Source organism: Oenanthe melanoleuca, chromosome 2, assembly GCF_029582105.1.
Source record: "Oenanthe melanoleuca isolate GR-GAL-2019-014 chromosome 2, OMel1.0, whole genome shotgun sequence".
In the NCBI taxonomy this organism is placed as follows: domain Eukaryota; kingdom Metazoa; phylum Chordata; class Aves; order Passeriformes; family Muscicapidae; genus Oenanthe; species Oenanthe melanoleuca.
Window position 1 is genome coordinate 135,893,901 of NC_079335.1, and position 16,424 is coordinate 135,910,324.

Consider the following 16,424-nt stretch of genomic DNA (forward strand, 5'->3'; position numbering starts at 1 on the left):
GAAGTAATTTTGTGTTTGGGGCAAGAACATTTCTGTAGGATTTTGACTTAAAAGTAGGTTTAAGACTTTTCTGTGATTATTTAGACCTATTCAGATATTCAGATTAATATATTAAGTCATGATGAAGATAGATGGCAGTTGGCCATTGCTGTAAATTCACAGCAAATAACAAGATCAATATACTGCTTTTTATCTTACTGGAAATGGTAGCTCCTGTAGTGACAATTCATTACATATTCAATTGTAAGGTGTTTTCTCAAGATCAGCACTTAATGAGTCTGAGCTGACTCTTTTGAGAACAGATATGGATTAAAGAACTGAAAGACTTAAAATAAATGTCCATTAAATATGTGTATCTCTTTTCTACAGTTCAATTATAATTTTCCTTCTTTTATCTCTCTTTTGTGTACCTGGTATATGGAATGCATGAGTGTGGAAGTTGCAGGGGTTTAGGTTTTAGAAGGTGTCTGGAGTATGGGTATAATGGCATGGCTGCCTCTGAAGTGGATATGTGTTCAGAAGGAAGTGTGATACCTGTTCTGCCATCAGACTTCAATGGGACTGAGCCTTCTGGCCACAGGGCAGCACAGCAGCTGAGTAATGCACGAGTGCAAATACATGTGTATGTGCTTTAATCATGTATGCCTATGGGCCTTGGCATACATTGACTGATGTAGAGATTCACTGACAAGAGAGGTTTGTAATGTCAGTTGACTTTCAGTTTTAGGTGACAATTTGTATGTATGAATTGGCACTGTATCTTGGTAACTTGGTGATTTGGTTGCCATGTGAATACAAATCTGCAGAGGAAAAATTGAAAGCCTGTTATTGTAGTTTGCCAAATATACTGGGGTCCTCCTCAGAAAGGATTACAAGTTATATTTTTGCATATTAAAAAGCAGCTGCTGTCCCTGAAGTCAGAAATGTACCTTTGCAAGTGTTGTATAATGCACTTGCAGTACATTTTCTGAAAAACTAGGGTCAGTATTTTTCTCTTTGTATTTCATGGATTACCTACTTACTTTAACTTTGGGTCACACAGCTCCATAGGGAAGCAAAAGAAGAGAAGAGAGCCTGGAAAAATGCCATTTTCACTGGCACTTTTAAAAATCATTTCTGTAAGGGAATGAGGAAGGGTAAACTCGTCCTACCCTGCTGGGCTGGTGTGAGAGCTCCTCAGAGCTTCAGTCAGTATCATGAGATGCCTTTTTCCAGATGTGTAGTTGAGCTGCAGCTCAGCCTCCTGTGTCCTGGTTTGCAGAATATAATGCATCTTTAAAGTCATGCAGTTTCTTACTGATCTGTGTTGTAATAATGTCTGTGTTTTGAGGAATGTGAAATGCATGCACCCTGGTGCAAAGCTGCAGATAATGCTTCAATCTAATATTCAGGCTCATAATGTCAGCTCAGCTGTGAAATGGTGATGATTATGCTGCTAACTTTGTATTGATCTGTGTCTTCAAGTAAAATTGCCTCACTTTGCTGTGGGTTAACCCAACTTCTGCTGACTGGTATTGTGTGTTTGGCTCAGTGACAATAATCCCTTGCCAGCTGCTAACCTCTAGGTTAAATTTGTGGCAAGAGCAGCTGGGTTCACAGCCAGCCTCTCTTGGGGCATGGATGGCTTTATGTCTCTTGGTGGGAGAGCGTGGTGGTACTGTTTGAAACAAGTAAAATAATTCAGTGTGGCATCAGTTGGTGTAATTTGTTGATGTCTGTAATGATACTGTGTTTAAAAGATTTAACATGTGTCATGTAAAGTATCATAATTAGTGGTAAGTGAATCATAATGTAATTTTTTCTGATACATTTGCATGAAGAAAGATAAATTGTTTTTTTTTAATTATTAATTTTTTTAAAAAGTCTTTCACAATGCTTTATGTTCCCTTCTATCTGCCTTTGAATCTAATAGAGCAGAAAAAAATTAATTTTAAAGTGTGTAAGTTAAGTAAAAGTGTGTTAGGGAGAAAGCATTTATGGTGCTCAGTGTTACGGGGCATTAGAGAAATGCATAAATTTCAGTTTGAGGTTAATAGGACAGTGGCTTAGTTCCTTTTGTTGCTACATGTGCTGTAAGTGGGGTACAAGTAATGTTGAGAAAGGAGGCAGTACTAAGGTGTTAATAAATCCTGCTGGAAACAGGTGATGGAGCCGTTCAGGTGGTGACATTCTGCTGCTTTATGCAGAAATGCACTCCGAGGGGTGAGACACCAGCCCGTGTTCCTGAAGGTGGGCACGGGGATAGGATCACATCCAGCGTGCTCTAGCTGGCTCTGTGGCATTTAATCAAGGAAAGATAAGCTAGTAAGAGAGAAGGCAGAGCTGGGAACCTGAGTACTGTGTTCTCAAGTGCCCAGAAGTGTAGTCTAGTAACAAAATGAAAAGGTGATCAGTGAGAAAATGAGCATCTGATGGGCAAGGCCTGGGCAGCAAAGCAAGATGCTGTTAAAATGGGTGCTGTAGCTTCTCTCCCCAGCCTATATTACTTGAAGGAAACTAAATCATATATGGTTATTGGGGGGAATAAAAGGTTTTGTGGAGTTACTGTTTATGTTACTTATCATATTTAGAGCAGACCATGCTTCTGAAAAAATGTGAGCAAGCCTTACCCTGTGTTTGTATTCTAACAACAGATCTGAAATGCCACACACATTCCTTGCCTTTTGGTGAGAAGTGTTTAGATCAGTTTGGCTTGGCTTCAGCTGTGTGTCCCTGGCAGTGTGTTCAGCCAGGTGAGCTGAGGCAGGTGCTGTTTGCAGTCCTGAGACTTTGAGGGAGGCTGCTGCACCTGCTGGGTCTGGCTCAGGCCACCCGTGTCTGCTGGGCTGAAACCTGCTCTGTCCTCAGTGCCAAGGAGTCAGAAGCAGTGGGAGGTCTTGGGTGTGATGGACTTGCAGGGCTCCACTTGCTGTCCCAGTACAAGCTTTTCATTCCAAAAGTCATGTTACACTCTCAGTATAATGAAAATGGTGTTTCAGAGTGAATTTTTGTCCATAAAAGCCCATAATGTCCTAGGGATTGTTATTGCTCTGGAATCAGTTTGTGTGTATTCCAGCATGCCTGCTTGATATCCCCGGATATCCTACATATGAACAAGTTTTGGGCCCAGTTGAGATTCTTGAGCTAGGCTCTGTTGGAAGTCTTCTTAAAAAAAAAAATTAATTACTTTTACAAGACTGGTGGGAGGCTTTCTATGAGGGCAGTTTTCAACTAAAGGGTTATCAGTGTCCTTTATCCTGTAGCATGCCTTGGGCATGCTGTCAGGAAGGAAGGCAGGCATGCTCACACAAGTGCTTGTCACTGTTCTTGCTAATTTTAAAAGGAAACTGAAATCTTAAAGGCACCGTATTTGAGAAGTTGTTTCACTTTGCTGGCCTTAAGTTTTCAGTCAGATAAGCAAAGGAAAAGTGATGTTCTTGTATGTCAAGATATTTTTATCTAAATAAGTAGCATTTAGAATAGACATTGTTCTACATTCCATTATTGTATTTTATTTTTCTTGCACTTCAGATGTTTTAGGGTAATGTAAAATGAATCATGCTTCATGACATTGAGGTGCTGGAGTGTGTCCAAAGGACAATGAGACTTCTGAAATGACTAGAGCACAAGTGTTAGGAGAAGGGGCTGAGGGAGCTGGGAGTGTTTGTCCTGGAGGAAACCAGGCTCAGGGAAAGACCTTATTGCTCTCTACAGCTCCCTGAAAGGAGGCTGCAGCCAGGTGGGAATTGGCCTCTTCTCCCAGGCAGCCAGTGATAGGACAAGAAGAAATGGCCTCAAGTTGGATTGGGTGAGGTTTAGATTGGGTATGAGGAAGCAATTCTTTACTGAGAGGGTTGTCAGGTGTTGACACAGGCTGCCCAGGAAAGTGATGGAGTCACCCAAGAATCACAGAATGTTGAGTTGAAAGGGACCCTGAAGATCATCCAGTCCAAACCCTCAACATCTTCCACTACTCCAGTTTGCACAAGTCCTTATCTGGCCTGGCCTTCAACACTGACAGGGTTGGGGAGTGCACTGCCTCCCTGGGAAACCACAGTTAAGTGATTCAATCCTTTGAGCTATGGATTGAAGAAAAGGTCAACCTGTTGGCCTTGCTCCAGCCTGCATTATGGCCTCAGTTGTCTTCATGTGTAGGTCCTAGAAGGATATGAACCTCATTGGGATAAATCTTTAATTTCTGCTGTTTGCACACCTTGAAACATGTTCCAAAGACTTGGAACAGTGCAAAACGAAAATCATGAAAATTTTGAACATTTTTTTTTCCTCTTGTTTCTCTAAGGCTGCTCAAATATTTGCATTCCATTGTTCATATAGCTTACTTTCTAAAATTACTGAATAAGTTTCAGCAGTTTTTAAGTAAGTTTGTTTTGACTCCCAGTTCTTCTTTGGTATAACAAGAAGAAAAAAAGAACTGAGTAGTGCACTTAAATTTGTCTTTTGCCTTTTCATCTCTAATTTCTACAGTTACCCAGTCTAAATTTATCTTGACCAAATTTCTGCTAGGGTATTAGTACAGGTTGAAAGACTTAAAAAATTTAAATTTTTTAAGCATACTTCGAAATCTTACAAAGCAGGAGCATATATTCTTCCAGTTCATATTTGTGTTCACATTAGTATTAATCTCAGAATACTTTTTACTTAGATTTTCTCTATGATTTTAACTTCTACAATAAATATTATTTAAAGTCTCCATCTTAAGATATTAGCATTCAAGAAGTGTTTTTATTCTCTTGAGTGTTGGCTATGGAACTTGGTTTGCCTGAAGGTCATGCTGCTCTGTTTGAAGCACTGTCTTTGTAGGCTTCATTGAACTGTGTAGCCTGTCAGTGACAGTACTGTCCCTGGAGGACAGTAAGTTATCTTAAATAACTGTGGGTGTGACACTTAGGACATGGCTGGACCATCCAAGTGGTGACTTGGCAGTGCTGGCTTAATAATCTTAGAGATCTTTTCCAATAATTCTATGATTCAGTGAATTTATGTTATTCTCAAAAGCCAGAGGAACAGTATTTGAGCATGAAATACATGTATGTATTATATGTCTTATATGTTGTGTTAGGCACTTTTTACAGTGGACAGTTGTATTTAAATAAGAAGAATGCTCCTGATTTAATAACAGAATTGTTGCCGTCTTCAGTCCCTCCTGAATTCTGCATGTAATGGGGAGAAATAGTCTTTTCCCCTATATTTTCCTTTGGGGAAAGGAATGGAGAAGTCTTTGCTTTAGTAATTTTCTTCTTGTCTTCTTCTGTCTTATATATCAATAAAACTTTTAAAACTAATTTTGGTTATAGTTAAAGCAAAAACTAATAAGTGCAGTACTGGCACGTCTGAAAAACTTCCATGAGATGAGCTTGAGAGGGAAAAGATTTATTAATTGCTATCTTTCATGTTCTAAAGGTAAGGAGGCTATTAAACAAAAGGCTTATGTTTCACATAATGCCAGATCATTTAATTCACTCTTGAAATGTGTCTAATTAGTTAGGAGAGAGACTGCTGTGTAAGGGAAAGCAAACCCTGAAAAGTAATACAAAACTTAAAATCCTGCATACAAACCTTGTTTACTTTGTGGAAAGTTACATTTGTGATTTGTTTCTAGACGAGAAAATAAATATAGCTGTGCCTGTAGGAATTGCTCTGGGCTGTAACTTGGCTGACTGGTCAGGCATAACTGTACAGAAATGAGCATTATTTGCCACAGAGGGTTTCTTTTATTGGTGAACTCCCTTGAAAACCGAGATCAGAGCAGAGGCTGGAACAGAGTCACCATGTAATTGGAACTTGCTGAGAAATGTCATGCCTGTCGTTTGCTTGGAATGGTAGGCAGAGAATGCCATAGCTCCAGGGTAGCAAAGATCACATCCAAGTTTTTCCAGCAGCCTAGCCAAACCTGAAGGAGTTTACCCTTCCAGCCAATTGGCTCTTGAAAGCCTTCCAATTTCCAACTTTCTTTTCTTTTAATAATCCGTGTTAAAGTGTACTGGAACACGATCACAAACATTTGTTCTTGCAAGAATACTGCATGCAGCTGAGAGGCATTTTTGTTTGTGGTAGGTTAGTTGCTGCTTAGATTGGGCTTGAAGTGCTGTAAAAGGTTACAGCTAGATCTTGTGGTCTGATATGGGTAAATCTTTATGCTGTGATTGTGTGGTGTTTGAATTCCATGAGCTGAAACTTCTAGTCATGGATCTCACATCTTGGAAGTTTTAGTGTAAAAGCAGGTGCAGTTACTGTTACTAGCCAGTGAAATCAGTCTATGCATTCAGTCTTGTTTTGGCTTCAAAGTTTTTAAAACTGAACAGAAAGCACCCCAGTGCTTTATTTATTTATTCCAGTGAATTATTTTAGTCCCAGTGTTTGATGCATCCCACGTTTTGGAGACATTGATGTACAGAAATCTCAAATGGAAACTTTACTGCTAGATTTAGTCATAGGGCTTTCCAGTTATAAGGTTGTATCATGCCTATTTTGCATAAATTATAGTGCTTTAAAATAAAATCTAAGAAAATGGATAATAATGGTGAGAGCCCTTTTCTACTTTTCTCTCTGTTCTGTTTTAGCCTTTGTTTTTAGCTTCAACTAGAGACAGATGAGGGAGATCCTCTTAGCTGAGGTGTCCTTTTACCAACTCCTTAGGGAATGCTAATAACATAATATTTTTTAAGGAAGTATTTTCATTACTGTACTCGTGGCTAATTGCTATTAATAGAGGGGAGCAGCTCACCAGACTAAGAAGCAGAAGGGCATAAGGTATAATGAGAATTTTGGAATTTATTTTGGCAGTGTTTTCTAGGTTCAGGGTTGGGGAAGCTTATCTCCTTGTCTGTGCCTGCAGAATACTGTTTCTGTTTCTCTTCCCACAGATGACATCAGCTCATTCCTATGGGCTGGTACAGTGAGAGCAGGAGCAACAAGTTCACTCTTTCTTCCAGTTGGACAAATTGCACCTCAGATGCTGCTGGGGCACAGAGGTGGCATGGGCTGGGGAGTCCCAGCTGTGCTGGTTCCCACTTGTGTCAGGACATGTGGAAAGCCCTGCCTTTGACATCTCCTTATGATGAACAGCATCCCCTTAGCTCAGGTCACCTGTGCTTCCCTTTCCCTTTGCTCTGGTGGTGATTGTTTTCTCTTCCATTTTGACACGCTTCCTGGAAGTGTGCAGGGCTTGGGTATTACTCATGGCTTGCATTCTTGTAATTGCTCAATGAGAACCTTTGTGGGGTTTTTGTTGTTTTTCACCCACTACAGGCATTCACTCTGTGGGTGGAGAAAAGATGGCAAAGAAGTAAAGTAATTTGTGTAGTGTCTGGTCAGCTCAGTTTCCTCTGCTGCATGCCTTGGACAGGTCTGTTCTTAACTCAAGTCCCTTTCAATAATTTAAAAAAAGTAATCTTACAGGATGAAGAAACGTGGATTAATTTAATCTTGAAGAATATGATAAGTCATTAATATGGGACACTGTCTATTTCCTAAATTATAATGGTGGCTGTGCAGTGCCAGTGATAGCTTGTGGTCCCAGGGACAAAGGGAAGGAAGGAGAGAATTTCACCAGGTTATGTCAGAATTGAGGGAGAATAAAACCAGTGGTTTACTCAGTTTAGACTTTGTTCTGTTATCAAATCAACATCAGAGCTTTGGTGGTGCAAACTTACCTGACTTTCATTGTTCAAAAGGAAGGAAATAACATCTCATTTTTCTAACAGAATAAACACATTTTCAGACCTGCTCCCTGCTGCAGCCCACGTGCACTGCTAGAAAAGCAGCAACTGTGTTGGTTTTTCCTGTTTGTGTCATGCAGAAGCTTTGATGTCTATTGCTCAGAAGTTAGTTGCTACAGCACCCATCCTTCATTCTCTTGTCATGCCCTCTCCTATCACAGTAAGACTCATGAGCTGAAGAAGCAATTGGGTTTTTTTGTTAAAGTTTTGCCACGAAAGATTTAGTCTCATCCTTTACTGTTTTTATCTTGCATAATGTAGTCTAACCACAAGTTTGAAAATGTACCTCTTTCTGAAGAATTGCAGCAGAGCTTGGTGCAGTTTTAGAAAGTTTACAGATGTGCCACTGGGATTTGCTGAGCTTTTGTGCTTAATAATTTAAATATTCCTATTTCCGAAGATTTTATAGACCTTGGGCTTGAGGCCTCTGGGATTATCTGATCTGACCTGCATATGAATCATAAGCAAGTAACTTGCATAAGTTATTCTTAAATTGAACCCAAATAGTCATGCTGGACTAAAGCCTAAAGATGTTTGGCTGAAGCAATCTTCTCAAAAAGGAAAACACCAAGATAAGTTGAGTGCATGTTCCTTGGGTGTGGAGCTTCACTGCCTAATTGTCCTCCCTCTTTTATCATTCAAAGTCATAACTAAGATCTTTCTTTCTGCTTTCATTTTCCACTGTTTTTATATATTGTGTGGAAGATGAGAGAGTGCATTCAACTTACAGGTTGTATGTAAAAAACAGACACCTCCTAGTTTTCCTTTTTCTTCAGCTGTAGTATCAAGACTCTCAATTGAAAGCATTTTCAGCAGTCTGTCACTCTTGGAGCTCACCTCTACTCTCATCTAAACTTTATTCTTACTCTTTGCTCTTTAAAAAGTGCAGACTGAGGCTATGTTCAACTGTTTTTTTAGTCTCAGTAATGCTTTTTAAGATCTTGTTTTGAGATTTAAAATCTTGTCTGGGCTTTAGCCCAAGTCTGAAGCCAAACTGTTTCACAGTTCGCTTCTTTTTATGGCCATATTTGAATGCAGCTGCTGTAGCTCTAGGAAATAAGTTTCTCATAGTGTACACAAGGGTGAATCTTGTTGGGTGGGGTCTTCTGGTGGTTATCTTTAACTTCAGCACAGTTATGTACCTAATTAAGTTATATGCACAATCTACTCTTTTTTTTTCTCAGAGTACAATTTTATTTTGATGTGATTCATCAAAATGGCCATTATGATAACTGTTAATTTGGCTGCTGCTATGCAAATAAGAGAATGCAATATTAAATATATTTGTGTGTATTTATTACTGTTCTTGTCCAAATCCTCCAAAATTGTGTGAATTCTGTTAGACATGTGATCTCTTATTTGAAGTGCATGTGTCTGACTTAGCCTTGGCTAACCAAAAATTAGGTTTCATTTATATATGCAGCTATCAGTCAATCTATAGGTATAGATTTGTGCATGTGTACATGTATTTATAGACACAAACCTTTAGTTCCTAATCTTTAGAAGACAAAAGCCCTGAAATTTTCATGGGGTACCAGACTGTTGAGGTGTTTACAGGATTAAATTTTGCATAATTTAACAGTTCTTTAGTAACGAAAAAAACAAAACAAAAAAAAAAAAAAAAAAAAAAAACAAACCAAAACAAACTTGATCTTTGAAATAGGAAAAAATATAGAAAAATATTCCAATTCTATTTAACAGAAAAGAAGCTACAGTGAAAGATTTGGACTGTCTACTTTGGACTATATGAGACCATGGCTTTTTCTATTTTGGAGTCCTGGATAACTGTTGGAAGAAATACCCACTGTTATTCTTTCATTTGAAGACTGTGATGAGTTGCAGAGTGGACTTGGTAATGGAGAACATTTTTGTGCAGATTTTGAGACTTAAAATTCTGGCTCTCATTTTCTTCTCTTTTGAATAATAGACTGTTGCTTGTATGAGTTTAAATCTCTTTTTATCTTTGTTTCAAAACAAAATGGGTAAACCTTTCCTGTTGTGGCTGGCTTTCATGGTACTTTTCAAATTCTAAAAAGAACTAGTAATAACACAAAAGCAGTATGAATATACTATTTTCTTTAGGATGGAGTTAACCTTTTTGTGATAATGCTCTTTGGTGATGAGTTACTAGCTTTAGATATTTGTGTATCATTTGATCTCTTTCTTCTGTAACGTGTTTTGTAGTGACAGATCTGTCAGGATTTGTTGCCATATTCAAAAAGACATTTGCTTTAAAGTTGTACAGTGAATTAAGACATCCAAGAACCACCAGAGCCAGCTGGGTGGAGCCAGCCCCTCTCAGCAGCCCCTGTCCCCTTCTGGCCACACTGAGCTGGGTAAAACAGGCTTTGCCTTTCCCCATACCCATATTCTCCTCCTCTGAGTTCTGTGCAGGCAGTTTGAGAAGGACAGATGGATGTGTTTGGTCGTGCCTGTTGCTGGGGAGGATGTGAGAGAGGAGGATGTGTGCTGCTCTGGAGGGTTCAGTGGTGGGAAGGAGCCACACTTGCTCCCTGGCTTGGACTGTTGGCTCTGCCAAGATAATTAAAAATCCCTGGACTCTTCTCTGCAGCTGCTGAGATGGGTTTTGCTGGCTTTCTTCAGCTCCTGTCAGAAGAAGAATAACAGTTTATCTGAGAACCAATGCTTTTTGGTAGTTCATGCTTTTTTTTTTTTTTTTTTTTTTTTTTTTTTTTTTTTTGTTAGTTTACTGCTTCTGCAAAATAGCACCTTGTAACACAAGCATCTTTGGGAGATGGGACAGATGGGACTTGACTGTAAGATGTGGCAATTGGTTTTCCTTTCTTTTCAGCCCTGCAAACAAACTGTGAGCCTGTACCAGGTTGTTATTATTTCTCAAACAGCTAATTTTCTACGCTTGAAGGAGAGAAGTGCTTTTCTGGTTTTCTGTATTTTGCAAGCTGGATTCAGTGTTGTGTTCCTGATCCTATTTTATTGACTGAATTTGCACTGCTGTACTTTGAAATGTTTGCATGTAAAAAATCTGTAGTGTTTTAAAAAAGAAAAGGCTTTTTTTTTTTTTCTAGTGGTGTATTGTGCTAATAAAAGAGGAAGAGGTTGACAAAAGATAATGTATTTTGCATTTTTGAATGCTGATTACTCTTCACGTAAGGAAAAGCATCTTGAATTCAGCTTAACAGAAAAACCATATTGAAATGGAAAACATTGTCTATCTCAATGGGTGATTATTTTTTTCTTCTAGTTGTCTAAATAAGATGCATAGAGTAACATGAAAACATTCTAGTTCAGTCCCTTGAAGTCAGAACTCCCAGCATAAGGTGGCACTCTTAGAATCTTCTCCAAACTTATCTGTGATTTCTGGGACAACCAAGATAGTCTTCCCTTGAAAACCCTAGATTGCCTTTCTTTTGTGGCATTGCTGTTAATGATGATAGTAATAAGAAGACCATTTGCAACTGAGAAGTTGCACTTCTTCATTTCTTGGTTCTTCCCTGTAGCAAGAAGATCAAGTTGTGCCTGGGTTTCCAGCAGCATGTCAGGCTGCTCATCTCATGGCTACAGAATGCAGGGAGGTGAAAAGGAAACCAAGAGAGCATAAAAGGAAAAAATCCAAACAGAAAGTACATTTGTAAAGAGGTGTGTGGTGAGGAGAAAAATGCAGGGAAGTGGAAAACCTAGTAAATTATTAAATAAAAGGGCAAGGAGAGTGGAGCATGGGCGTGGATGCTGAAGGAGCAGGGGAAGCTGTAGACAGAAGAATTTGACTCTGGGGCAAAAAGACTTTGTTTTCCTAAGATCTGGGGCTTAACTTCCAGTTTTACTGAGCTTTCACAAGGATGTGAAAGTGGAATGAGAGAATTGTAGAAACTGGGATAACCACAGAAGATAAAAGTATCAGTGCTCCTATGTAGTCTCATAAATGCCTGCTTAAAATGCAAGAGAATGTGCATTTGGAGACAGAGAGAATGTAAGAGAACTAAGGTTGAGGAAGCCACACTGGGAGAGCAAGAAAATGCTAAAAAATTATGTACTATTTTAGTAGCATGTTTTCCAGTGGATACAGGCCTATAAGTTTTAGCAGATTTGGTAGTGGAATGGAATTTGGGAAAAAATAAATTCAGTAGATTTTAACCTTGGAAAATCATTCATAGAAGTTTGTATAAAGTATGATAGATTTGAATTTGTAACTAGTAAATAGCTTTTAGGACTGGTTTGGGTTTTTGGGGTTTTTTGGGATTTTTTTTTTTTTTTTTTGTAGTTGTGGAGTTTTTTATTTCCTTTTTTAAGGTTATTACTGCAAAGAGTGTTAAACTGTGAAAGTGCAAGATTTTTCTAATCTTGACATATAAAACACTCTGGCCTCGATTTTACTTGTTTACATTCAGTTGCAATAACTACTTTTAATCATGTCTAATTTTGGAAACCTGTCTATCTATAGAAAGTTGTGCATTTGTTTGTAACACTTGATTCTTCAATAATTACATATAACAAGCTATGTTCCTGTGCCAAGCTGTGGCTTTGGGGCATGGTGGGAAGAAAGTGATAGTAAATGGGAAATTCCTGACTTCTTGTGTACCAGCTTCTCAAGCTGCTTTATCTGTTTTAATCCAAAAGCAGCCCTTAGAACTGAAGTCTTAATCCCAAAGCTCTGTTGATGCAAATGATTTGCATGCCAAAAAGAACCACTTGTGCAAAGAAGGATAAAAAAGTGGGCCTCAAGATGGATTCTGTTTTACAGTAGCTACTTAAGTATGTAAACTTGGTGTTTTTAAAAAGAATGATAAAATCTGTGTCTGCCATTGAATAATCATACATGGTTTTTGTGCTGTTCTTTCTTTCCAGATTTGAACATGGAATTCAACCCATCAGATCATCCACGGGCCAGTACAATATTTCTCAGTAAATCACAAACAGATGGTAGGTTACTGAATTTATTACAGTATTTATTTCTAAACCCTTTGTTAGAATGCATGTGATAGTCCTTTAATATGTAATTGCCCCCTCTCCCCCAAAAAGGGCATTTAGAGGCATCATGTTAGAATTTTAAGTAGTCACAACTTGAGCTAATTGTCTTGTCAGATCAGTAGGACAAATATGGATGAAGCTTAATATTATTATATTTAAAAACTATTTTCTATTAATCTGGAAGTTTTGTGTAACTGTTTCTTAATTTTGTTTTAAACTCTGAACATTAGGCTTCTGGAAAATGCATAGAAAGTATTTTTTTAGAAAATGCCAGTTTATATTAGCTAAAAAGACATTCCAGGGTTTCTCTGATATAGATGATGCTGTAAATGAGTTCAGTACTAGTTTTTATTAACAAAATAACTTCCATCCTACCCAAACATTCCCTATTATTCTCCTCTCATTATGGATTTGATATAATCATGTTTGTCTGGAGTTTAGTTGTTTTTTTTTAATACATAGACAAAATGATTTCTAAAATTGACATTGATTAAACAAACCTCCTGATATAGTTAGTAGAATAGAAGCCATTTACTCTGGCTCTTTTGTTCCCTGTTGGACATGTATGACATGTTGATTTAGAAATAAATGAATAATGCATACAAAACACATTCTTTTCTAGCAGGACTTTCAAAGGAGTTCCTGCATTGTAATTCTGACTGTTCAGTAAGAATTCTTTGTCCTCCTTTCTGCTGCCTATAAATGCTGCTTTTGATTTACATAGTAAATTGCAGTGTCAAACACATCACTTGAAAAATAATGTTTTCACTTACTGTATATTTTTTGCTAGTTTTTGAGCATGACTAGAATAAAGAGGATATACATTTAGGCCCTAATTGAAGAGTTGATTGTGTGAGTACCTCCTTTGACCTTGAAATTGTCCTTCTGAATTCATCCCTGGTTCTGTCAATGCCTCATTATATGGGTTTGGATGCCATTTACCATACTAACTTGGATTGGTAGTCTGGAAAATGAATATGATAATGTTTCCATAGTTGTATTATGAAGATTGATGTCTATTTTATAGTGAATTTGCTGTGTTTTGAAACTGTCTAATCCTATATGGATGCTACTTGTTTCTTGTTACAGCTTGTTGAAAGAAAGGACAAAATAGACCCAAGTTCAACAACTAAAATTTTGACCAGACTGGATGATTATTCTTACTTGTTATAAAAGTGGTTAATTTATTGCAATATGGAATTGATTTAAAGCATTTTATAAAAATCTTTATACCCATGCTAGAGTTGGTCTATGAAGCTTTGTTCTAGTTTAAGTAATGTGAAGAACATATTTTTGAGTAAGAACAATTAATTTAGTGCAATGTTACAGAAGTGTTATCAATGGGAGTGTAATATCTGTTCAGCTGTCCTTTGATACACTGGAAAAAATACAAAGGCTATTTTGTTTGTACAAAAATAAAAAGATTCTGCAAACATTTATCTACTGATGTATTGCCAAGAAGGGACTGCTCCCAGTACTAAGCATTTTGCTTGGCTGTACTTTGGGCCTCTTGTTGAACCAAGCAAGCTGTAGGAGTTACCACACTGTTCAGGGATTTTGCCTAACCAAAATTCATTGAAGTGTTTGTTAAGAGGAAAATAGAGGGATTTTTTTTAGGGCATGTAGGGTTATAAACCAACAAATCAGGTTGATGTGGAATCTAGGGGACCCCCAAGACTTCTTCAGGTGATGTAGAAGAGGAGAGCTGAGCTGGCTGTGTTGAAAACACCTAACTTGGGCAGATAACTGCTCCATTGCTTGAATAGCATTGGGTTGGTAATCCTTCCTGTTGACTGTAAGTGAAAATATTTCTCTAGATAAGACCTGTGGACATTTAAAATACACAATACAATACACAGAGAGTCGAGTGGCATCAGGATTCAGGGTTTCATCCAGGATCTGGCTCTGGCTGTGAGCATACATCTCATGGTTTTGCAGTGGGAAATGGCCAAGTCCATCACTAGGTGCTAGAGTGACTTGGCAGTGTTACCTTCAGACTTGTTTGGCTTTCTAGTAGCCCTGTGCTCTTTGATCCTCACTGGTAGCCTTATAGCATTCTCTTGGCATAGGAGCTGTGCTTGACTTGCTTGTGATCAACATGTGAGCAAAGAGCAACAAATAAAATGAGACAGGATGTGGCATCTCGGTTTATTAGGTGGTCTCTAATTGCTGTTGTTCTGTGAAGCCTGGATGCCATGCTAAGCATCTAAATTACCCTGCCCCTCTTAGTCAGAAGTCTGAATGAATCCTTAATTACCTGAGCATTCAATTAATCTGTAGAAAATTTAAAGTCATGATGAATATTAATTTGAATCCTAGCTAGAGGAACTTTTCTAAACGTTTCCATCTCTTTTGGGAGTTTTCTAGGTGCTGAATCGTATGGGTGGAATTCTTCCAATTTAGGGAGCTGGTACAGGATATTGCCTGTTATGTTTTTAACTTCCATTAATGCTTTATGCAAGTTCTCCCTTGTTTGCTGAGCTTAGCCAGTGAGCTGTGGGTGACTGGAAACCCATGCACTATTTAGTGTGTGGCTGTGATTAACACAGGGTTTCCAAACAGCACTCCAACAATGTAACTGCCTTTCCTTTATGGTAGCAAGAAGGCAATGTTTGCTCCTCTAGGGTGCTGGTAGTGGTGTTTCCTGTCAGTGTGTTCCAGCTTAGACTGGGCTTTAGTGCAACAGTGGGCTTCAGACAGAAAAGATTTTTAAATTGTGTTTAAATAGGCAGATAGAAGTAGAGTAAGCTGCTTTTAGTCTTTAATGTTAACTGGGACCAGTCTTCTCATTTAAAACAAAATAGGTGAGTTACCAACAGTGCTGGTAATTCCATCTGCCAAAATGCAAGATGTTCTTATAGTTGTAATCCTCAAGGAATTTGTGTTCAATCCTGATATGATAAGCCTTAAAATAAGTCTTTAGAAATAGCCCAGTGAACATTTTTATTACAGCTCAATGAAAAATACATATATACATGCATATACACACAGGTGCCTCTGTGTGTATTTCCTCACTCCCTTTTAATTTCAGAATACTTTCCTCCTATTGCAAAAGCTCAGCAATAACAGTTGAAAGTGCCTGCAGCAATAGGAACAGGTCATACACTGTAGAATGAGGAAAACTGAGACAATTTGGCAGCACCTCAGGCTCCACTTGAAGAGTTCCATTAAAACTTTGAAGTTTTATATTGTTTAAAAAAAGAGTAGAAGTTTAATTGTTTAAACTGACTCCAAGTCTATTCAGCTTCACATCATCAAAACTCCATACCTGAAACCCAAAATCCTGGAGTTGCAGTTAGGAGTTTATTCTGCACAATGCTGGTTTATTCTAACACAATGGTCTGCCTTGCTGCAGACCATACTAAGTTGTGTGAGCAGCATAATTGACTGAAGACAAGTGATGGAATTACCTCTTTACAGTGATTTTGCCTTGTGCAATATTTGGCTTCCCCTTGTTTAAAGTGGGGGCTGTGATTACAAAAGAGAATGGTTGGGTCAGAATGGGTTTCTGCTCTGCCTGACTGCCCAGTGGCATGTGTTCTGCAGAGGGTTGAGCCTTACACTATGGCAGGGAGCCAGAAGAACGGAAAGGAGCAGCTGCCTTCTTGTAGTGCCTCACCTGAGAGGGAAGGCTGACTGAATTACTGAATTTCTGTTATATGGGGAGATTGCAAGCAGCATGCTGACCTCCTTTCCCAGAGATGTGCACAAGAATTGCTCGAGCAGGCAGAAGGAAGGGATGTGTATAAATACATTAAC

At 38.4% G+C, this 16,424-nt stretch overlaps 1 protein-coding gene across 2 annotated transcripts in view; it reads left to right on the top strand.

Annotated features, from left to right (window-relative positions):
* CCNY (cyclin Y) overlaps positions 1–16,424 on the top strand; it is a 115,930-nt gene that overhangs the window by 58,760 nt on the left and 40,746 nt on the right. For both annotated transcript variants that reach the window (XM_056485524.1, XM_056485525.1), the window contains one exon: positions 12,543–12,617. In XM_056485524.1, the coding sequence (XP_056341499.1) occupies positions 12,543–12,617 (75 nt within the window). Of the gene's footprint in view, positions 1–12,542; positions 12,618–16,424 lie in introns of those variants that run through there.